This window comes from Diceros bicornis, chromosome 3, assembly GCF_020826845.1.
Source record: "Diceros bicornis minor isolate mBicDic1 chromosome 3, mDicBic1.mat.cur, whole genome shotgun sequence".
Taxonomy (NCBI): domain Eukaryota; kingdom Metazoa; phylum Chordata; class Mammalia; order Perissodactyla; family Rhinocerotidae; genus Diceros; species Diceros bicornis.
In genome coordinates this window covers 89960120-89985842 of record NC_080742.1, presented here as the reverse complement: position 1 = coordinate 89985842, position 25723 = coordinate 89960120, and the positions used below count along the sequence as shown (strand labels likewise).

At 38.9% G+C, this 25723-nt stretch overlaps 2 gene segments (V, D, J or C); both read right to left on the bottom strand.

The window, feature by feature from the left end:
* LOC131398307 (T-cell receptor beta chain C region-like) overlaps nucleotides 1-25723 on the bottom strand; it is a 287482-nt gene that overhangs the window by 146571 nt on the left and 115188 nt on the right.
* Nucleotides 18761-19541, bottom strand: LOC131398323 (T cell receptor beta variable 19-like). The segment is given in 2 exon segments: nucleotides 18761-19333; nucleotides 19454-19541. Coding segments are annotated over 2 exon segments (441 nt in total).

Sequence of the window (25723 nt, the reverse complement as noted above, 5' to 3'; positions counted from 1 at the left end):
TATTTTTGTGTCTGAGGTCATCTGTAATAAAAGACACTTTCATGATGACACTTTTGGTTGGATTCTGGGGACGTAGAAACTGTTGCTGCCCTCTCCTGGAAGAAAGGCGTGTGTGTGTGTGTGTGTGTGTGTGTGTGTTTGTGTGTGTGTGTGTCTGTGTGTATGTGTGTGTGTGAGAGAGAGAGAGAGAAAGAGACAGACAGCTACATAGAGAGAGAGAGAGGGAGCGGGAGAGGGAGATGGGGAAAGGAAATGATGTAATGATTTAGAATGAGAATCATTAGAAAGTACAGCAGTGTGGGTAGAACTCTGAGAAGAGTCCTGCTTACAGGTTGCCTCCAGTGATTGGGTTTAGGCTTCAGGTTTTCAACCACATCTGCAAAGTTGAGCCTCTCATTCCTCATGTGGGGCTCTTACCCTTGTTGGTACCATGGGCCCATTTGGCAATCTGGTAAATCCTAAGGACTCCTTCTCAGAATAATGTCTTAAACCCACAAAATAGAATACATAGTATTCCATTGGAAACCAATTATTTTGAAATGTAGTTATTAAAACATTTTTTAAAAATTTATGATATATTAATATACGTACATATTTAAAATTCATTAAATAAAATATATCCTGGCAAGTCTGAAAACTGCCGTGATTTCAAAGTAGTGATGAAGGTGAGTGATATTTGCTCTATGTAGTGTGATGTGAAAATACCTGTGACTCTCATATCAACTGTAATATATGCAAATATTTACGATTTCTATTATTGACTTTGTCACAGGTACAGCTAACAATGCTGTGATTTATTCAATATATCTATCATGAACTAAATGCTATATGTTAGAGATTAATGAAAATAAAGATACATTTTTCCCATTCAAATTCATAGATTCCCTGAATTCTCTCTCTGCACCCCTTGGAGGTACATGGGTCCCGGGTTAAAATTTTCTGCTTTAGAAGAGAATGTGTTTCATGCTGGAATCCATGGACAGGAAGCATTAGGAAGTTCACACATCCTCAGAAACAGTTTACCACCATGTGCAATCTCAGATTTGTCAAAAGTGTCCTGATTAAAGAAAAAAATGGAAAACAAATTTAAACCACTTCTTTAGACTGATTTACAGACCCAAATCATGACGATGACAGGTACTCACTATGACGTTTCTGGTCCTGGGAACATGACACTATTTCTGTAATCTGTCTTTTTCTGTATACCATCCTCAGTATCAGCTACCTTCATCATCATCGTCATCATCATCATCAACACCCTCATCATCCTCATTATCATGATGTATACGTGATTCTTGGGGGGTATTATTGGAATAGAAAATGGCAGGGACACAGTACGCTAGAGACATACTTTCTTGCATGAAGGAATGAGGCTTTATGCTAAGGAACCCTGTAATCAGAAATAATATCCCCAAAATGGAAACAAAAAAATCTACACAGATTATACTTTAAAATAATCCCTTACAAGAGTATGTGTTACTAATTCTGAGAAACTTCAGATCTCAACGAATGGTAATATATACACAATTCTTATTGACAGAATTTTAGACAAATCTAGAGGTGATGTAGTGGTTATGTTCGTGCACTTGCTGCGGCGGCCTGGGGTTCCCAGGTGGGGATCCTTTGGCGTGGACCTACACACCATTTGTCAAGCCAGCTGTGGTGGCGTACCACATACAAAATAGAAGATTGGCACAGATGTCAGCACAGGGCCAATCCTCCTCACCAAAAAATAAATAAATAAAAAGAAAGATTGAACTAATGTGAAATCTTGGCACAAAATATTTTAATAAATAAATACCTTACGAGGATTAAAAGGTACATTCATAATATGTTTCTTAAAATAAATTCAGGAAACACTTAGGAAAAATATAGCAAAATAGGTTCAAGACCTGAACAATAAAAAACAACAAAGCAATGCTGAGAGAAATTAACAAAGAACTCAATAAAGGAGCACGGGGGCGCTTTTTGGGGAGAGGGAAGTCTTCTGTATCTTGATTGTCATAGTGGTTACATGGATGTAAAAATGTGTCAAAATGTGGTGAAATATACACTTAAAATGGGTGCATTTTATTGTGTGTGTGTTATGCCTCAATAAAGTTGCTTTTCAAAGTTGCGTGATGGTAGTGTTCCGGAGGGAGGGGGTTGCTGAGTCCCCACGGCGGGGACAGGGTGAGAAGCAGGTGTGCCAGGTGGAAAGCACAGAATTACATATTCTTATAAATTGTTAGCAATCCATCAAGATCATGAAAAAAGAAAAGGTATCCTGGGTCTTCCCTTTCCCAGATATCCTGCAAACTGGAGAATCTGAGCCCCCTTTACACCTTCCTTCCCCTTCCTTGGGTTTCTTTCTTAACATTCCTTTCTGCTCACCTAGAGTTGCCAGGTATACATTTTTCCTTCTGGTTTATGCTCTTTCAAGTTGGGTTTCTGTTAGTTCCTATGCACCTAACACACCACTTATTTCCTGAGACGGGTGAGGGATGAGTTCGTGTTCTAAGAAAAGCTCACATTCAGCACTGTGGATTGGCTGCTGGCGCAGAAATACAGTGCTGAGTCCTCTAGCTCAGTGGAGTTGATTTGCAGGCTGCAGGCTGAGTTTTGGGGGCATTGAGCTAAGAATCGCTGATCGAGTACTTTTGATTTATCCATAATATTTTCATTCTGTAAGTAAACCAAAAACTCAAACTCTCCTTCCAGCTTCTGACGATACCAATAAACGTAACTATGTCCTTTTATGGGGACACAATCCATCTTTGCTTTCTGTTCTTTTCCTTTGACCAGATGTCCAGGACTCTGTACGACCTTAGTGTCCATGGAGCCTGTGGAGGAAAGAGACAGAAAGTGGAGAAAAATCCCGCGAGGGAGCTTGGTATTGCAGCCACAGGAGAAAGTCCTGACACTTTCGGAAGGGCTCACAACTGGAACTTACCTGCTCCCCAGAGAAAAAGGGCCACACAGCAGAGAAGTCTGAGGCACATGGCTGACACATGACCTTTTCTCTAAGGCTTCCTCATCCCCCATCAGCAACCTCCTCATGATGTGGTCGCTTCCCATGGTCTTCACAGTTGCCGTGTACCTGGGACTAAAACATTACACAGGATGTGGGAGGGCAGGCAGAGCTGGTAAAAACAACTAGTGTGAATTGCCAACTGCTTTTATTTCCTTTTCCCTGACTCTGCTGTTTCATTATTATTTCTTATAAAATCACTTACATATAATTTATTTATTTGCTTTTTAAACCTGTTAATTTGCCTCCACCCCTCCTCCCTTCCATCTCAGGCAATACATCATACAGCTTGGTGTATATCAATCAGAGGTTTCACCACACGTATAAAATCTCACAGCAGCGACTTTAGACTAAAAAATTAAATGTTGAACTAGACCAAACAATATTTATGACAAATATGCAATGCATCCAGGGAAACAATAAAATGAATATTCTTGTCTGAACCAATCAGCTTAGGAGAGAGATTATTGCTGAGAATTTTTAAGCCCCTGTTATTCTTCCAGATTTCATTGTTCTTTCTCCACTTCGTCCAGGTAACTGTAACCCTGAAGTTTATATTTTTATTCACTTGCTTTTCATTATAGTTTTTAGAACTTATATAAGAATCTGTAAATTATATATTATTTAATGTCGTATGTCTCTGAAATTTATCTAAGGGGGATCATTCTGTTCGTATTTTTTCTGTGACGTGTTCTTTTTCTATTCAACATTGTTTGCCATGTTAATTCATGTTGATGCATAGAATTTTAAATAATTCATTTTCACTAATATGTGGGTTTCCATTCTGTTCGTTTGCTAGAATTTATTACCCATTCTTGAATTAATCCATAGGTTTTTTTTGCTAAGTTTTTGTGCGACTGCAAACAGGACTGCATTCTTGTACATGTCTTTGCATCTCTACTTGCAAGATATTCTCTATACCGGGCAATATAAAGATTGAGACTTAGGGTCACCATGTCTACTTTACATAATAGACAAAATGCTTTCCAAATGAATTAAGCCAAATAAATAGTCTCATCAACAGTTCATGACTGTTTTCAAACAGTCCGCATCTAGGACTCAATTGGTATTTAATATCTGTTTAATTTTGCCCATCTATTGGGTTAAAATTTTATTTCACTGCAATTTTAGTTTGCATTTTTATGATTGCCAAGGAGCTTGAACATATTTCTATTATTTATAGGCCACTCGTGTTTTCTATAAACCCATCTGCCCATATTTCTTTTTGGATGATTAGCTATTATTCATTTGTAACAGTGCTTTATATATTCCACAGACCACAGCTTTGTCAGGTACATGTGTTGCTAATATCTTTCCAATTTGTGGCTTGGGTTTTCACTCTCTTTGTAATGTTTTTTGTTGAATTTCCTAATTTAGTCGTTTATCATCCTTTTGTGGGAGGGTATGCATTTTTTAATTCTTTATAAGAAATGCTCCCCCAGCCCAAGTTATAAAGATATACTCTCATATTATTTATCCAGACAATTAACGCTTTGAATATTGCATTTAAGCATTGAATCCATTTAGAATTTATTTTTGCTTATGCTGTGAGGAAGGGTTTAAATGACTCTTTCTTTGTATGAATAACCACCTTTCCCAGAATAACTTATTTGATATTACGTCATTCTCCTATATACCTATGATGATGTCTCTATCATATATTAAGTGCCTGCATAAGCATGGGCCACCTATTAATCTATTATTTTCGATTTGTATGCTTTTTTCATTATCCTAAATTATAAAATAATTTGATGATTCGTAGGGCAAGTCACCTCACTTTAAACTTCGATATTATCTTGTCTATTTTTGTCCCTCTTTTTCACTTAAGTTTCAGATTATTTTAGTCAAATTTCATGAAACAAATATCTTTTGTGATTTTGTTTAGTGCTGCGTTGAATTTATAGATGATATTTTCAGAAATTAGAATACTCTTACCATTGAGTTTACTTATTCACGATCATGGTGTATATTCCTTATTTCAAATTTTTATAACGTCTTTCTCTAGAATTTTAAAATTTTCTATGTTAAAGCCTTCCTTATCTTCTAATAGGTTTGTTGTTAGGTGTTTTATATTTTATGTTACTATTTGTAAATCATCTCTCTCTAAAAATATATCTTTTAACTGTTGCTAGTGTGTAGAAACAAAACTGACTTCTTATAATTATGTTGAATTCTGTAAACTCATTAAATTTTGTTATTAATGATGCAAAACTTCCTTAGATTCCTTTGGGACCTTCTCTAAACTTGTCATCTGTCAGTAATCACCTTTTCCCCTTCCTTTCTCATTCTCGCCCTTTTTTTCTTGTTCCACTGACCGGAAATTCAGCACAATGTTGAATAGAAATGGTGGTGACGTCTATTTGCTTATTTATCAATTCTGTATGATCCCACAACCACAGGTACTGGATATGTGGTAAATTCTATGGGGGTCACCAAGTGTAGATTAGATCCAGCTATATCAAGGACCTATTGGCATCCCAGGATATCTGCAATTCATTCTCCCAACCAGTACCTAATGTAGCTCACCTGAGGGACCTGAAGGATCTAACAACTTCTCAGATGAAGGAGGAACTGAGCCTGCTGGTTTATGCTCCCAGGTATTTTGCAGAAAGACCCACATCACCCCCTAGTGGCCAAAGGGGCAAATTGGTCAGATGCCCTCTGATCTCTCACTGACTTCACCTTCCAGGTGAATGGGGAGGTGAGTGGGGAGTTGCCAGCTCCAAGCTGTGAAGCAGCATCTAGGCACCTCAAGTATCAGAGAGGAATTAGGAATAAGCAGTCCTTGGTGTGGTAACCTGCGCCTACTGCGTAGAATCATCAGGAGTAATTAGTTGCATAATCACTCAGTCATTAATCTAATATTGATGGAAGGCTTATCAGTGTAATTTGCCTTCTCAATCTTTTCCAGCCACCGTTCAAGGTGAGCGTTCTCCCTAAATCCCTGTCCTAAGTCCTCTGCCCTTTTCTTTGTATGTTCTATCCTCAAGGGATCATAAGTCCTTTCATTTTCCAATTATGCTCAATGTCCCAAATTTTTACCTTTCATCCAGATCCATTTTCTGAGTCCATGACTTGTACAGACCACTGCATACTTCCAGTCAGATTTCTGCCTCAAGGGCTCCCCTGATCTCAGATAAATCATGATCTTCCCACTTGGTCCTCCTCATCCATCGGGCTATGGTAGTCATCTTCAATCCTCCCTATCTATTGCCTCTCATGTCTAATCAATTACCAAGTCCTTTGATTTTACTTCCTAAACATCTTTTAAATCTCTCATTTCCCTGTATTTCTATTACCACCATCATCATCCTAGCTACGCTGTTGCCTGCCTGCATGACTGCATTGGCTCTTTTGTCTGCATCAGCTCTTTCCTCACTGACCATGATTTTTTCACACTGTAGCCAGGGCAATTAAAAAAACACGCATGCATGCACACACACATACACACACACACACAACAATAACAAACACTAAACAGATTAGTGTTTGTTAAGTCAAATACTTTAACTCAATATCAGGGCAAGGAGTATATGAGAGCACTCTGTACTTTCCACTTAATTTTGCTGTGAACCCAAAACTGCTTTACAAAAGTAAAGTCTATTATAAAAACAAACTCAATGACTCCTATTAAATTTTATGTTAAATTCCAAATCATATACTTTGATCATAAGGTCAGGAATGGTCTGATGTCTGATGTCTGCCTCCCTCTCTCCAGCCTCAACTTGTACTCGCCCCCTTCCTCACTCTTTGCTCTGCCACATCACTACATCTTTCCATTCATTAAGCTCACCAATTTCTTTCCTGCCTGAAAAGTTTTGCACTGGATCCTCCGTATTTCTTCAACGCCTATCAGTTCATTATCCCCCACCCCACTTAATTACCTCCAGCTTATCTTTAGGATGTCATCTTACACACAACTTCCTCTAAGAAGCCTGCTCTGTGACTCTATTAGGTTTCCCTCTGTCATAAGCAGTGGCAGCTGGGTTCAGTTTCACACAACGCCCTGGCTGTGACTGACTGATACAAGGGCAGAGACACTGTACCCCAACAAAGATTCTTTCCCCTGAGTTTAACAGACATACAGACAGAAGGTAGTGGTTGCTGAGGCTCCTTATACCTGCCTTTAGAAAGAAGATCGGAGCTCCTGTGGCTTAGGAATGTGAGACTAGGATTTTTATTCTCACTCAGCTGCAGTTGATGGTCTCTTCTCTCATCCCTCTGAGCACATCCAGCATCTGTGCAACCCATTCTCATTAATACAGAATTTAGTGTTTTAAGGCGCCCTTTTTCACGTGTATCAGGTTTACTTTCCTTTTATTCATTTTTAGGCCTACTGAGGTAGAATTAATGTACACAAAGCCGCACATATTTAATGTATAGAATTTGATGAGTTTGGAGATGTGCATACACCCCGACACCATCAACTCAATCAAAGTAATAGACATATCCATCACCTCTAAGAGTTTCCTTGTGTCCCTTCATTTTGTTTTGTTTTTTGTGGTAAGACCACCTAACATGAGATCTACCCTCTTAACACACTTAAGTGTACAGCACACTATGGTTATCCAAAGATATTATTTCATACAGCCATGTCTTAGAGCAGATCTCTAGAATGTATTTATCTTGCACAAGTGAAACTTGATATAAATTGAACAACTCCCTGTTTCCCCTTCTCTATAGGCCCTGGCACCTCACTATTCAACTTTTTGCTTCCGAATCTGACTACTTTAGATACTTCTTATAAGTGGAATCGTGCAGTATTTGTCTTTCTTGACTGGTTTATTTGACTTAGTATGTCCTCCAGATTCATGCATGTTGTCACAAAGAGCAAGATTTCCTTCATTAAGGATGAATAATCTATTATATGTATATACCACATTTTCTTTATCCACTTATCCATTGATGGAGTTATTTCCATATTTTGGCTATTGTGAACAATGCTGCAGTGAACACGGGAGTGCAGATATGTCTTCAAGATCATGATTTTGATTATTTTAGATGTGTACCCAGAAGTAGGATTGCTGGATCATATGGTAGGTCTTTTTTTGATTGTTTGAAGAAACTCCATACTATTTTCCATAGCAGCTGCACCATTTTACATTCCCACCAACAGTGTATGAGGGCTTCAATTTCTCCACATACTCGTCAATATTTGTTATCTTTTGATTTTTTTCATAATAGCTGTCCTAACTGGTGTGAGGTGATAGCTCATCTTGGTTTTGATTTGCTTTTCCCTGGTGACTAGCGATGTGGAGCACCTTTTCATGAACCTGTTGTCTATTTGCATGTCTTCTTTGGAGAAACGTCTATTCACGCCCTTTGCCAATTTTTAAATCAGATTATGTGTTTTTTTGCTATTGAGTCATAGAAATTTCTTATATTTTTTTTTGGATATTAACACTTTATCAGAAAAATGGTTTGCAAATATTTTCTCCAATCCCATACAAATCTATAGTAATTAAAATAGTGTGGTACTGGCATAAAAACAGACATATATACCAAGGGAACAAAAGAGAGAGCCTAGAAATAAACTCATGCGTATATAGTCAACCCATCTGTGACAAGGTTGCCCCAATGGGGAAAGGACAGTCTCTTCAACAAACAGTATTGGGAAAACTAGATATTCATATGCAAAAGAATGAAATTGGACCCCTGTCTTATACCACACACAGAAATAAACCCAAAATAGATTAAAAATTTAAATATAAGACCTGAAACTCTGAAACTCCTAGAAAAGAACATAAGGAAATAGCTTTTTGACTTTAGTCCTCACAATGATTTTTGGATATCATTCCAAATATACTGACAATGAAAGCAAAAATAGACATGTGGGACTACATCAAACTAAAATGTTTGCTTTCCCTGTAAATAGTGAACTGGAAGTTTTAGTCCAACAAGAAACTTAAAACTATCTAAGGAATTTTATACTGGATTTCAATTTCTACCCAAATATAATAAAATAACATTCACTTACTGTCTCCCCTGGTTTCTTCCCTCTGCATGTGAGAGCAAATCTTTTAAAATCTGAGCCATCTTTATCCCCATCCCTTTGGTGACAGTGGACCCAGAGGCTGTTACTCACAACCAAGTAACTGCTTCAAAGGGGGATGCTATTTTGATCTTATTCATGAAGGTTCTGAAATAGAAAAACAATGACAAAAATAATGTCTAATCATCATTTCGTTAATCCTTTGACGTGGGTTTATTTCATATGACTTTATTTTTTCATAAGGACTACAAATAGTTTCCTCAAAAATGATTTAGACTAAGATTTTTTAAAGGATCTTTTCAAGAATTTTTTGCCCTCTGTTTTGTTATAAGGAGAAAGTAATGTTTCTAGTAAAAGGACACTCACATATTGATGTAAAATATTTAGGAATAATATTTAATGGCTTTTTTGATACCTTTTCCTACAAGAATGATAACTGTTAAATATATGATGTCAGGGGCTTCAAATTCTCAAGGAAGTATTTGATCAACAGTCACCTGCAGTAAATCAGACATAGTTCATTTTTGCCAGCAAAAACAAAAGAAGCTTAACTGATTTTTTAGAATGGTACCAGAAAGTAGATTGCAGATAAAAGACTGAAATATTTATAGAGTATTTGAAATTTACTGTTTGTCAGTCAGAAGTAGTCAGACTGCTTTCCATATTCCAGAATGGACACACAGCCGCCGTGGTATGAAGAGGTGAAGCAGCTAATCAAAAGACCACCTTCAGACACCTGAGATATGGTATGCATTATAGCAATTGGGTGGAGACTCCCGTAAACCAGTTCTGGAAATTACTTTTGTGGGATGCTGAATTACAACGCCAGTTGACTCACAACTTTGCAAATCTCTTACGTGTAAGATAGGGTACTGAGTAAGAAATGTGCACTCAGAATGGGAATATCTAATGATATGGAAGACTTTAAGGACCCTGACTGCTTCAAAGCCTCTGAAATTCTCCCCATGACATCTCCATTACTAGAGAACACTGTGCCTCTGTTGAGTGTGTGTGTGTGTGTGTGTGTGTGTGGGTGTGTATGTGTTGAGGAGGGTGAGGTAAGAGTCTATCACTTACTCCATCCATCACTGGCTCTGGAAGTTTGGTGTGGTTTCAAACACAACATAGCCCAGAGACTAGAATGTAGACTCAGAGCATGAAAAGAAAGTATTACACTTAAAAAGAATTGCTCATTTATATCATGAAAAATTTAGGAGAAATGTTGTAGGATTTGATTTTTATTGTCCTGGTCCAAGGAGGACAGGACACAAATTTGGATTAGATTATGTTCAGCGCTATTGCCATATTCTCCTAAATTGAGACATACGGGCCGCAGCTGTGTCTCTAACAACAGCTGGATTGGAAAAGGTAAGTGTGGACACAGCATCCATCCATGCGAATGACACTGCAGTACTGTTAAGCCTAATGTAGAGGAGGGAAATCAATGACTGCTTGAGATAGGGATGTGATCACTTTCTCACCATGTTTCATGTCAGAGCCTAAAATGCAGTGGGATATTTAAAAAGTATTTTCCTAGCTCTCTTCTCCAGACTGAAAATGCTGACAGAGTAGGGGACTACAGTTAAAATGGGTCCCTGGTTTCAGTGGCAATGAACCCAGTGTGAGATGACTGCCCCCAGGTGTGGTATTTAATCACCAATAAAACAATGGATGTGGCCATCACGTCAATACAATGAGGCAGCGTGTCCATTGCTGAATTGGCTCCCATCTTATTCTCTTCAGTTCTACTGTAGTCGGGGGCAAGGTCTTGTTTCCACCCCTTCATTTTCACATTTGGTGTCTAAGCCCTCCCTCCCTCATACTCACTACACTACACTCTTCATTCTCCTCTTTCACAGACTCTAATCTCTTCTGTTATTTGTTTTATTTTTTGTCTTTTTTGATCTCATATGCATAGGATTTGATTCATCTTCATCTTCGGTTTATGACACACAGGCGTTGTTTGTTGATGGTTATTTATTTATTTAAATATATAGTAGGAGCTTGTAAAACATCTCTCCCTGTTGTCCAACAATACTCAAGATAGACCTTGACAATATTTACATTTACCAGTGTAGTTCTCTCCCGCCCTGTCTCCTATGACTCCCCACCCAAGTCCCATATTAAACTTCATCCTGAACTTGAATCATCTTCATTCCTTGTCAGCGTGTGTTGGTAAACGTTTGACAACCAGTTCTCTGGAGGAAAATAAAATGAGCCCTGATTTGCAGTGTCTGCTGTTAACTGTGGTGTAAATATTCCCATTACGGCTGGTTTCAAGCTACCAACCTGAAGTCTTTAAAACTGAGTTCAGAAAGATGTGTACATCGGCTCTCACAGGCTGGTAAAAGGCAGTTCCAGCAACAACTGTTTCTTTATTTCTTTTAATATAATTTTATCTAATGTATTTCTGTAGTCATGAAAATTACGTTCCTGAGTTATTTTTTTTAGCTTTATAAAAAGCGTTATCATGGTTTACATAATCTTCTCAGGGTTTTTGCATTTGATATTATATTGCTGAGATTCACCTATCCTATTGCTCATCACTGGAGTTCATTCATTTTGCCTGATGTATATATAGTTTTCCATTGTATGAATATACCACCATTTATTCATTCACTCTCTTGTCAATGCATATGTGGCTTGCTTCCATGTCTTGCTACTGTGAATAGTGCTGCTTAGAACACTTTTGTGTTCATGTCTTCTGATGTGCATATGCAAGAGCTTCTCTTGATGTAAACCTAGGAGTGGCATTGCTGGGTCATGGAACACAGGAATGATCCACTATGTGAGACAAATTGTGTATCACTTAAGCTCCCACCAGCAATCCTGTGGCTTCATACCTCTCGAACAGTTTATATTTCCAAGCTCTCTGTATTGCTAATCAAATGGATATAAACTTACATATCATTGTGCCTTGCTTCCATTTTCCTGATCACCCATGAATTTAATTACTCCTCACCTGTTTATTTGTCATAGATGTTTCTTCTGTTAAATGTTTGTTAATATCTTTTGCTTATTTTTTGTTCATCATAGAAGATTTGTGTTCAATGTGATTTTTTGTTTTTTCCTAGGAAAGTATTTTTGTGAAGAGGTTACACTCATTGCTCCTCTTATATTCCAGCTTCTGACAGATCTTTCTAGTTCTTTTGACAAACCATGTTGTCTAAAGTCTTTCCTAAATGCACCTTCTGCCTTCTCATCCCTCTGACAACTTTCTCCAGAACCAACTCAACCAACACATTCTCTATGAAGGTTTTTGGTAAGCTCTGTACCTAGGTATCGGGGGTACATATCTTCCTTTCTTCCCGGTCTTATCCTGTCCATTCATTAATCAAAACACTGTATAAAGCACATCATCGAATTCTTTCAGAGTGAACATCCCTGCTTGGCAGCCTTACGATTCTCTTTATCTTGAGTGTCTAGAAGGGTAACAAGGCAGTGCCAAATAGTCTTGGAGATCCAAATGCCAAAGTTTATTGATAGAAAATGCACAGTGTTTTATAGAAGTGTTTTGAGATCTACCTGGAGGATTATGCATAGATTTATGTAAGAACATATGATTAACATGTGGCAGAGTCAGGAAAAAAAATCCATGTTTAAAATTTTCAGCTCTGGGAACTTTCCACGTCAATTGGCCACTTTATAGGACAAATGCACTCCATTTTTCTGGTTCTCAAACACTACACCTTCTCCACACCTCAACACTCAGATATTCTTTCTCTCTTTCTCTCCACACACACATACACACTCGCGGATATATCAATCAGAGAAGCTGTGGATTTCCTCTCTCTATATCTCCTTCCACTGGGCTCCACGGGTGTGGGGGGTTAGGGAAGAGGGGGCTGTTGCAAAGGTTCCTGTTTGGGTCTCTGATCTCTGCCCAGTGTTGTAGCACCACAGAAGTAGAGGCTGCTGTCTGCAGGATGCGCACTTGTCACCGTAAGAGATGAAAATGTTCAGTTGGGATGGATGATGGGAAATTTGGCCTTGGTAAAACCTTGTTCGTATGTGGTGCTGGAACCCTGATTAGAAGTTGCAATCAGTGTGAGGTGCTGTTTCGAGAACCAGCGATACCAAAACAGTTTGGGCCTCAAAGTCCATTGCAAGTCACTCGATCTCCACGGAGGTTCCATTTTTAAAGAGATGTTGAGAAATGAGAGCACTAAACCCAGAGCCTGCTGAAACAGAGGTCCAAGAGATGAAAGAGACCAGCAGGAGCAGTCAGACCTGACCACAGGCAGAAACCTCACAGTCTTGCTCCCTCACCTTTCTCCTAGCTCCAAGAGAATCCTGTTCGTTTTCTGAAATCTTCTTGTTAGAATCCCTAGGATCGTAATCCCCCATGTCCCCTGACTGGTGACTTCTCACTTCATTAAGCCCTAGGGGTGTAATAAGGTGAGAAGTCACCTTATTCTCACCTTAGGTCATGGATGTGCCCTCTTATTTTGATCAGCATAAAAAATCCACAATCTTTGACTACCACCTCACCCATGCCAACACACACACACGCACACTCCCCCAAGCTACTGATATAATAAGGGTCCTACTGTGCAGCAGAAGCATCAACATCTTCAGGGATTGGCCTCACATTACCCCTCTCTCAAGAGAGGTTTGACCATGCTCTTCATTCTTCCTTTCTCCATCCCTAGAAGGATGGATGATTGCTTACATAATCCTGAGGATGCCCTCATCTGCTCCCTGGTAGTGATCTTTGCCAATGATGCAAGATCTATTATTCTTTCTACTGAAGAACCATACATACATCACTGGAAGGGGCCTCAAAAATGTTCTAATTCAATTCCTAATTTTATAGAAGATGCACTGAGACCTAGATCATTGAAATCATTAAAACAAGATTTTTAGCCTTATATAAGGAAAGGGGTATGTGTTTGTGTGGTAAATGGCCATAAGTTCCTTACTTCTGTGCCACATCCTCCAAGTAACCAAGTGTAGTGTAAGCCCTGACAGTTGATTTTTCTTTTCTGTCATGCAAGTACCGGACTTAAGCTTTGATTGCTGAGGTGTCCACTTCATAGATGGCTATCTCCAATAAACGCAGTTCCAACCACGTAACTAGATAAAGAGACAGGACATCTCTCTGATTTTCCCTGCCCCAGGCTCCTTTCTTTTAAAGACATTGGTTCTTTTCCATAACTGACCACTTGTGCCACTTGTTTTTTCTCTTCCAGTGCCTTAAATTCCTGTTTTTATGTTTTAAATTCACCAATACGGAGTGAGCCCATCAAATCATGGACTCTCACCCTCAACATCAATAAAAGCATAAACCAGGCCTGTGCTTTCTCTCTCTCTCTACCTGTGACCTTGCCGTATGGTCCCAGATGTGCCATATAATTTCTAGGACCTGTAAGTAATAAATCTTTTTTTTTTCCAGTGTTTCCCAATGGTTATTGCTAAGGGCATCTTGTGATCATGAGAACCTCAAGGGCTGGTCCAGCCACAACATTGGTTATGGAAAGGCTGAGACCAGCATACAACACCAAGACAACTCGTGGTTGTTAATCACTAGATGCGTGAGTGTGAGAAATCCTAGGCTAGAAGTTCAATGTTTCTTCATATTGATGATATGGACACTTCCTCACCTTAAATGAACTATTTATTTCACAACTATCTCATGCCAGTTCCCCTCATAATGATGGACATAATACTAAACATAGGTATTTATTAGAGTCTATATGTCTTTGTGTAAAGCACTGTGGAGGCTGTGCAGCTAATTTATTTACACCTATTTCACCATGACACAGGTCATAAGCTAAGTATTGGCCAATGGAAATAGGCTTTAGGAGATTTAGAGATTTACTTCAGCTTTGAACATGCTGGATGTTTGTTCTAAATGGGTCATGCTTAGAAATGTGCAGCAATTTCAAAGTGGCTGAAGATTTTTATCCAAAGCATTATACTTTAATTTTTATAACAACCTCACAGTTGTGCTTTTATTTAATATTTCGGTCTTTTTATCTGGAGTCTTTAACTAAGAGAAGTGGGATTAGGATTTGATCCATCAAATTATGTTTGTACTATAGTGACATAGATTTAGCAAAAATTTAGTCATAGCAAAGATAATTACTGCATACTAAATATCACTGTGTACATAAAAGTGATATATGGATTAAAGGGCATCCGCCATACTCCTGTGACTACATTTGTTTAATGGTTGGTACACACCATATTAGACCAGGAACACCTCCCCCTATAACTGTACTTTTCCTGCAAAAAGAAGGTGAAAGTACCTTGCAATGCATTATTTCTGGTATGACATTATGACATATATGAGATGAAGTGGCTAGAAGCCCCTGGATCAGAAGACAATCTTTCTGGTATATTTGAGGACCACCAGCCATCAGATATATACCTGTGGTTTATATTACTGTATCAACTTAACTAAGAAGGAAATACCTTTCCCAGAAACTCCTCCCTGGTATAGTTCTTCATTAGAGTTGATCTAACGAAAAATATTTTCAAATGAAGCAGCTGTCGCTATGCTCTGAAGTCATCATCGGTCCAAGGCATTGAAGAACAGGATTAGAAATACCAATTTATCACATTATGGTGGCTACTCTTCAAGGATGGCACCCAGATGAACCATACCTCCCAGGATTCACATTCCTGGAAGTCCCTTCCTCTTGACTGGGTGGGCCTGTATGTGGTGGAAATGACTGTATGATTTTCCAAGATAGGTCATAAGTAGACTTGTAGATCCCACCTCGGTCTCCTGAATGCTCACTGTTGGGGAAGCCAGCCACTATGTAATAATTTTAACTACCCTGAGGCCAACATGCCATGAGGAAACTCACCTAACACATTGAGGGCCTGTGTGGAGAGAGTTAGACATGCCAGTCTGATCCACACTCTTATTGCCATCCCAGGTGAGGTATCAGATATGGGCGTAAAGAAGGCTTCTTGGATGTCCAGCTCAGGTGAGCCTTCAGCTATCTCCAGCCTCAATGACTATGATTGTGACAACATGGGAGACTCCAAGTGGGAACTGCCAAGCCAAGCTTACTGAATCCACAGAACATAATACATTTTTAAGTCACCACATTTTTGGGTAGTGGTTGTTGTTCTAAGCTTTTTAAGTGAGACATAAAATACATATAATAGACTGCACAAATCTCAAATGTACAGCTTGGGGAACTTTCACAAATGAATAGACTTTTGTAACTACCAACCATATCAAGATATAGGACATTTTCAGAACCCCAGAAATCTCCCTCCTGCTTCCCTCCAGGTAAATTAAAAATGCCCCCAAATGTAACCACTGTTTTACCCTCACGTAGTATGTTCTCTTTTGCTGGCTTGTTTTGTTCAACATTAAGTTTATGAGATTCATCCATCCGTGATTTTGCAAAAATTAATTGATTTTTTGATATATTTTATTCTATTATATAAATGTAACACAATTTATTTATCCATTTCATTGTTGGTCGACCTTTAAGTGTTTTCCAGTTTGAGGTTCATGAACAAAGTGGATGTGATGGTTTTTTTCTCATATATTCTTTTCTATTTTCTCAAAATTCTGTAATGTTTCTTGATTTTGTATGCAACTGATAAATTGGTTTTCTGACATCTCTAATTTGCTACTGATTGCTTCCAATATATTTTTAAATTCAGAAATGATGTTTATTGCACCCAAGAAATATTATTGATCTTTGATTGTATTTTTCTATAAATCGTTCTTCCTAGTTAAAAGATGAAATGGCTTCTCAAAACTTGATAGGGAAACATTTAGCGACATTTTAATGTTCTGAACTTTTTTATTTTCTTTTCATACAATAACTTTCTTACATCTTGGTCATGGGACTAGGAGCTGTTATGAAACTTCACAGCTTTTCAAGGTCACAACCAATCTGAAAAAGTAAACGGTTCAATACTTTTAAAGTGGAACTTTTTTTTTTTAATTTTGAACTTTGTTACTTTTTTTTTTTTGGAGGAAGATTGGCCCTGTGTTAACATCTGTTGCCAAGCTTCCTTTTTTATTTTTTTCTCCCCAAAGTCCAAGTACATAGTTGTGTATCATAGTCGTAGAGTTGTAGCTTTTCTACATGGGATGTTGCTTCAGCATGAGTTAATGAGGGGTGAGTATGTTCGCGCCCAGGATCAGAACTGGTGCACCCCGTGCCACTGAAGGGGAAGGCGTGACCTTAATCATATGCCACAGGGCCGGCTCCTAAAGTGGATGTTTTAAAATCAAGTAAAGTCTGCATGCTTTTTTCTATAAATTCCTCAATGGACGGAGGAAATCTATATCCCTTCTAGTTATGCCCAAGATAACACAGAGCAAGACTGTCTATCTCTTCCTGTCGTCCCTTTCATTTCCTTTCTCTCACTGGAAAGAGCTCCTCTCCCCATTCCATTGCCTCTGGAATATGGCTTGCACACAGGGAGCAGAGAACTCCAGGGGCTATGTCCCTGACTGCCACAAAAGTCCATGACTGCATCATCTGGCTCAGGAGATGACTGACCTGGAGGGTCTGTGAATACGGTCTGGAGAGTCCACGTGAAGCATCTTAGATCCATCCCATTCCCAATGGTTTCCTCAGTATTGTCAGAGAGCATTAGTTGCAATGACAGCTTGGAATGCTCATCACAGCACAGTTCACTGTTTTAAATCCTATTCAGAGGTTAGTGTCTCTTTCCTATTTCTGTGTCTCAGTATACCAGTTTCTGGGTGAGTCAGGCTTCCACAGAATATATGGGAAAGGAGGGTGAAAGCTAAACAAAGAATCAGGAAGGAATACAGATAAAATGCATGAAGCCAGGCTTGTATGTAATCCCCACATTTTTCCAGAAGTGTGTTGTCCTGGAAGTCAGAGGGCCACACTGGAGAACCGACTGGGGTTAGTAAAGGCTTCCAAGAATATTTAAAAATATATTCATCCAGCATTTTTAGTTGGATGTAGTGTGAATGTTAGTCTGAATAATATAGACTGTGATACATTTCTAGAAACAGACTTATGTGACCAAATAAAAACTTGTAAACAAATGTAATCCCAAGGATTAATGCTACTTGCCTTCTAATTCCATAGTTAGGTGGCAGACAATAAAGGGAGAGAATACACAGAAAACATAAAGACCATTTGCAAAATAATACTGATAACCTGTCTGCTGATTATTCATGAAAATATTTCTCTCAAGCCTGACTCTCCTTCTATGTGCCAAGTTCATTCACAGGAGCCTACTGGGTATTTGTATGCAGATATCCAAGGAAGGTACACTAGAACTACAAGCTCAATTTTGTTCAATAACTTTGCACCACTCATTCTTCCAAATTTTCTCTTATTGCCATATTCCAAGGGATGGGGGTGATTATCCTTATTCCAGATATTATCTCATTGCTCTCTCCTGACATAGCTCCCAAAGCCTGTGTCACTCAAGTGGTGCTTGTGCATCTGGTGACATCAAACTCATCGTTCAAGTTTCATCTCACATTTTGCCTTCTCTTTGAAGCTCTTCCTGATGTCAACAGACAGAATTGGCTGTGCTATTCCTTGTACTCCACTAAGACCTCTGATTAAAGCACACATGTGTGATATTAGATTACAATATTTGTCTTCTACACATTTCTCTCCAAGCTAGACTTTTATGAGTTTTCTGTACTATAGGACCATTTTCTGTTTATTTTTGTTTTCCAGTTATAGTAAAATAGAAAAAAGAGCTGGATTGTGAAATTAACCTCTCTCTTCTCTCTTCTCTCTCCTTCTTCCCCTCCTCCTCTTCCTCCGCCTTCTTCTTCTCCTTCTTCCTCTCTCTCTATCTCTCTGATATAGTTATATATATAGATATAGATGTAGACATATGCATATATGTCATGTTTAAAACAAACTTAGTGGGTCGCTGAAGTGCTGTGCCATTCCACAAAATGCGTTGATGGCAGAAGCTGCTTTGGAGGCCTGGTTGAGGCAGAAGAAAGCAGGCAGATCAGGCCACTGAATCCAGAAAAGCCCTGCCACCTGGTGGGGAAGGAAGGCTTGGGACACATTTATGCATGGAGAGGAGGTGGCTGTGCTTCACTGTGTCTCTGCTACTGGCACAGAGATACAGGGCTGTCTGGTTCTTTTGGGTCGATGTCACAGTGAGAAGAAAGAATGCCTTCTTCTCCGGAGAGGAGCTGTAGCCTTCAGATATGTCTCCTTTCTGAAGATCATTTACAATTTGTGAGTAGTAGATGAGTCTCAGCCCTTGTCCTGGGTCCTGTTGGTACCAGAACATGTTGTCGCAATTAAAATTTTGTTCACCCTCCAGGGTCACATCTCGTCCTTCCTCTCTGGACACGTATTTTGGGCTCTGAGTGATTCCACGGTCCAAGGTGCCTATGGAAGAGAGAGAAAATCTCCAGAAGCACAGCCCAAGAGGGTGCCTAATGCTGCCGTAACAGATACGGAGGTTAGCACGTTTGGGACAGGAATTTGCTCCCTGAACCAAGGACTCACCTGCTCCCAGGAGACAAAGGGCCACCCACCAGAGCACCTGGTTGCCCATAGTGGACAGGGGGTCTCCTTGTAGCTCCAAGCACTTGCTGGAAGACAAATGATGAAAGAATGGTCCCTGATTCTCAGTACACAACACTCTTCATTCTCCTCTTTCACAAACTCTAATCTCTTCAGTTGTTTTACTTTTTCTTTTTTTTGATCTCATATGCATAGGATTTGATTCACCTTGACCCTTGATTCATCACACAAAGGCATTGTTTGTTGATGCATGGTTATTTATTTATTTAAAAATATAGTAGCCACTTGTAAAACATTTCTCTCCCTCGTCCAACAATATTCAAGACAGACTTTGACAATATTTAAATTTACCTCTGTAGTTCTGTCCCATCCCATCTCCTACCACTCCCCATCCAAGCTCCATATTAAACCCTATCCTGAACTTGAGTCATCATCATTCCTTGTCAGTGTGTGTTGGTTAATGTTTGACAATCAGTTCTCTGATGGAAAATAAAACAAGCCCTGATTTGCTGTCTCTACTATTAACCATGGTGTAAATATTCCCACTATGGCTGATTTCAAGCTACCAACACGATGTTATTGAAATTGGAGTTCAGAAAGATATGTACAATTGGCTCTCATGGACTGGTAAAAGCCAGTTCCAGAAACAACTGTACTTACTTTCCTTTTAATATAATTTATCTAATCTATTTGTAGTCATGAAAACTATTTTTTTTTATTTACTTGTTAGTAGCGTTTTAAAAAAGTGCATCATGCTTTACATAATCTTTATCAGGGTTAGATTTGCATTTGATATTATACTATTAAGATCCACCTATAACATTGCTCATCACTGCAGTTCATTCATTTTGACTGATGTTCGTATAGTTTTCCATCAAATGAATATACTACTGTTTATTCATTCACCCTCTTGTCAATGCATATGTGGCTTGGTTCCATGTCTTGCTACTGTGAATAGTGCTGCTTAGAACACTTTGTATTTATGTCTTATGATGTGCATATGCAAGAGCTTCTCTTGGTGTAAACCTAGGAGTGGAATTGCTGGGTCATGGAGTACAGGAATTATCCACTATATGAGATAATGCCAAGCTGTTTTCAAATTGTTTGTATCACTTAAACTCCCACCAGTAATCCTGTGGCAGCATACCCTCTAGAAAAGTTTATATTTCCAGCTTCCTTTTTTTTTTTTTTTGCTAATCAAATGGATATAAACTTACATATCATTGCGTCTTGCTGCACAATTTCCTGATCACCAGTCAAGTTAAATATCTCCTCATATGTTTATATAGTCAATGATGTGTCTTCTATTAAATGTATAGTGACTTCTTTTGCTTATTTTTTATTGGGTCCTACAAGATTTGTGGTCAATGTAATTTTTAGTTTTCCCTAGGAAGGGATTTTTGTGAAGGGCTTACACTCACTGCTCCACTTATTATCTTCTGGTTTCTGGCAGAACTCTTTAGTTCTGTAGACAAGCTTTCTTGTCTGAAGTCTTTCTTATCTGCTCCCTCTGCCTTCTCTTCCCTTTGACACCTTTCTCAAGATTCAGCTCAACCAACCCTTCTCTATGAAGGTTTTTGGTGCGTTCTGTACCTAGGTATAGAGGGTGCATGCCTTCCTTTTTCCTGGTCTTTCCCTGTTCATTCATCAATCAAAACACCGTACATAGCACATCATTGCATTCTTTCATGAGTGAACATATCTACTTGGCTGCCTCATGATTCTCTGTGTATTGAGTGTCTAGGATGAAGACAAGACACTGTTAGAGAGCCAAGTGCCAAAGTTTACTATAGAAAATACAGTGTTTTATGAAGCATTTTGAGGTCTACCTATATGATCATGTTTAGATTTGTCTAAGAACATATGATTGACACATGGCAGAGTCAGAAAAAAAATCCAAACTTATAAATTTCATCCCAGGGACCTTTCTACATCATTTGGACACTTTATAGACCAAACTCCATTCTATTCTGCTCAGACACTACACCTTATCCCCACTCCACATTCAGGTATCGGCTCTCACTCTCTCTTTACTCATGCAAACACACACACACACACACACACACACACACACAGTCACAGATATCTCAATAAGAGAAGCTGTGGTTTTCCTTTCTCCACACCTCCTTCCACAGGGCTCCATGGGCTTGGTGGGGTAAGGAAGACGGGGCTGTTGCAAAGGTTCTTCTTTGGGTCTCTGATCTCTTCCCAACACTGTGTCACTAGCACTACAAAAGTAGAGGCTGCTGTCTGCAGGATGCGCACTCATCACTGTCAGAGTTGAAAATGTTAGATTGTGTTGGCTGATGGGAACTTTGGCCTGGTAAAACCTTGTTCTTATGTTGGGCTGGAGTCCTGTTTAGAAGTTGCAATCAGTGTGAGGCACTGTATCGGCAACTGATGATACAAAAATATAATTCTCTCCTGAAAGTCCATTGAATGGCACTAGATCCTCATGGAACTTCCATTCTTATAGATAACCATGCTTGGATGTTGAAAGATGAGAGCACCAAGCCCAGAGCCTGCTGAAACTGAAGTCAAAGAGATGAAAGAGGTCAGCAGGACCAGTCAGACACGACCACAGGCAGAGAACTCACAGCCTCGCTCCCTCACCTTTCTCCCAGAAAATCCTGTTTGTTTTGTGAAATCTTCCTGTCAGACTGCCTGCAATCATAATCCTCCATCTCCCCTGACTGATGACTTCTCACCTCACTGTTTAAACCCCCTGTCATTTTGATCAGCATGAAAAATCCACAATCTCTGGCCACCACTTCACTCATGCCAACACACACGCACACTCGCCCAAGCTACTGATGTGCTAAGGCTCCTACTGGGCCCCAGAAGCAGCAGAAGCATCAGCATCTTCAGGGGTTGGCCTCACACCACCCCTCTCTAGAAAGATAGTTAGCACCATGCTCTTCATTCTTCCTTTCTCCGTCCCTAGAAGGATGAATGATTGCTTACATAATCTTGAGGATGCTCTAATCTGCTCCCTCATGGTGATCTTTGCCAATGATGCGAGATCTTTTACTCTTTCTCTCCAAGAACCATACACGTATTGCTGACAGGGGGCTCAAAAATGTTCTAATTCAACTCCTAATTTTATGGAAGATACACTGAGACCTAGGTGATTGAAATGACTGAAACAAGTTTCTTAGCCTTATATAGGGAAAGGAGTCTTGTTTGTGAAGTAAATGGTGTTATAGTTACCTCTTTACTTCTGTGCCATATTCTCAAAGTAACCAAGTGTAGTGTAAGCCCTGACAATAGGTTTTTCTTTTTTGTCATGCAAGTAGCTGAATTATGCTTTGATTGCAGAGGCATTCACTTCAAAGATGGCCATCTTAAATATACATACGTCCAGGCGCAGAGCTAGATAAAGAGCCAGGCCACTTCTCCTTTGCCCCCCAGCCCAAGCTTCTTTGTTTTAGAGACCTTGGTTGATTTCCATAACTGACCACTTGAGCCACTTGTTTTTTCTTTTCCTGTGCCTTAAATTCCTGCACTTATGTTTTAAATTCACCAATAAACAGTGAGCCCATGAAACCCTAGAATCTCACCCTCAACATCAATAAAAGCAGAACCTCAGGTCTGTAATCTCTCTTTCTCTACCTGAGAACTCACTGTGTAGCCCCACTCATGTCATATAATTTCCAGACCTGTAAGTATTAAACCTTTTTTCTTCAAAGTTTCCTGTTGGATAATGCTGAAGTCATCTTGCAACCATAAGAACCACAAGGGCGGGTCCAGACACAACACTGGTTATCGATAGGCTGAGACCAGCACACAACACCAAGACAACTCGTGGTTGTTAATCACCAGAACTATGGGTGAGCATAAGAAATCCTAGGGCAGAAGTTCAATATTTCTTTATATTGATGACAAAGACACTTCTTCTTCTTGAATGAACTATTTATTTCACAACTATCTCATGCCAGTTCTCCTCATACTGATGTACTTAAGGCTAACCATGGGTATTTACTATAGTCTGTATGTCTTTGGGCAAAGCACTGTGGAGGCTGTGAGGAAACATTATTCATAATGGTCATAAGATAAGTATTGGCCAATGGAAATAGGTTCTAGAAGGTTTAGCGAATTATTTCTGCTTTGAACATGCTGGAATATTTGTTTTAAATGGCATACTCTATGAAATGTATAGTGATTTCAAGAGGCTGAAGATTTTTCTCCAAAGCAGTATACTTTCATTTTTATAACAACCTCCCAGTTGTGCTTTCACTTAATATTTAGCTCTTTTTATCTGGAGTGGGCAACTAAGAAATGTGGGATTAGGACTTGATCCGTCAAATTATGTTTGTACCATAGTGACATAGATTTTTATCATGGCAAGTGTAATTATTGCATACTAAATGTTACTACATACACAAGACTGATATGTGGATTAAAGGGCAACTGACATGCTCCTGTGGCTATATTTGGTTCATGGTTGGTACACACCACATTAGACTCCGACTACCCCCCACTATAACTATACTTTTCCTGCAAAGAGAAGGTAAAAGTACCTTGCAATGCATTACTTCTGGTATGACATTATGACGCATATGAGATGAAGTGGCTGGAAGCCCCCAGATCAGAAGACAATCTTTCTGGTATATTTGAGGACCACCAGCCATCAGGTATATACCTGTGGTTTATATTATTATATCAACTTAACTAAGGCAGAAATACCTTTCCCAGAACCTTCTTCCTGATATAGTTCTCAATTAGAGTTGATCTCAAGAAAAAACATTTGCAAAGAAAGCAGCTGTTACTATGTTCTGAAGTCATCCTTGGTCCAAGGCAGTGAGAAACAGGATCAGAAGTACCCATTTATCATATTATGGTGGCTGCTCTTCAAAGATGGCACCCAGGTGAACCACAGCTCCCAGTATTCACATTCCTGTCAGTCCTTTCTTCTTGAGTCTTGACTGGCCTGTATGTGCTGGAAACAACACTGTCTGATTTTCCAAGCTCAGTCATAAACAGCCCTGTAGATCCCACTGGATCTTTTGAATGCTCATTTTTGGGGAAGCCAGCCACTATGTAATAATGTTAAGTATCCTGAGGCCACCATGCCATGAGGAAACCCACCTAACTGCATGAACGGACTGTGTAGAGAGAGACATGCCAGGCTGATCCATAGCTCTTCCAGCCATCCCAGGTGAGGGATCAGATATGGGCATAAAGAAGCCATCTTGGATGTCCAGCCCAGGTGAGCCTTCAGTTATCTCCAGCCTCTGTGACTATCTGACTGTGATAACATGAGAGACCACAAGTGAGAACAGCCTAGGCAAGCCTATTCAACCCACAGAACCATGAGAAATAATACATTTTTATTTTAAGTAGTTATATTTCGGGGTGGTGGTTGTTACTTTTGTTGTTTTTCTTCTAAGCTCTTTAAGTGAGATACAAAATACATGTAACAGACTGTACAAATCTTAAGGGTACAGCTTGGTGAGTTTTCACAAATGAATAGACTGTTGTAACTATCAGCCAGATCAAGATATAGGACATTTTCAGAACCCCAGAAATTTCGCTCATGCTTCCCTCCAAGTAAATTAAAAATGCCCCCACTGTACCCACTATTTTACCTTCGTATAGTTTGTACTCTTGTACATTCTTTTGTGTGTATGTACATACATTTTGTTCAACATTATGTTTACGAGGCTTGTCCATCCATGATTTTGCAAGCAATATTTGATTTTTTGCTATATTTTATTCTATTACATAAATGTAACCCAATTTATTTATACATTTTATTGTTGATCAACATTTAAGTGCTTTCCAGTTTGAGGTCATCATGAACACAGCAGAGGTCATGGTATGTTTTCCTCACATATTCTTTTCTATTTCCTCAAAATTCTGGAATATTTCTTCAGTTTCTATACAATTAACAAATTGATTTCTGACTTGTCTAATTTACTACTGATTGCTTCTAGCGTATTTTTAAATTCATAAATTATGTTATTGTACCCAAGAAATATTATTGATTTTTTATTACATTTTTTATATAAATTGTTCTTCCAAGTTAATTGATGCAATGACTTCTCAAAACTTGCCTAGGGAAACATTTAATGATATTTAAACTTTTTGAATGTTTTGACTTTCTTTTCACACAATAACTCTCTTACAGTTTGTTCATGGGAATGGGAGCTATTATCAAACTTCACAGCTTTTTACTGTCATATAGACTCTGAAAAGTAAATGGTTCAATAGTTTTCAAGTGAATGTTTTAAAATAAAGTAGAATCCATAT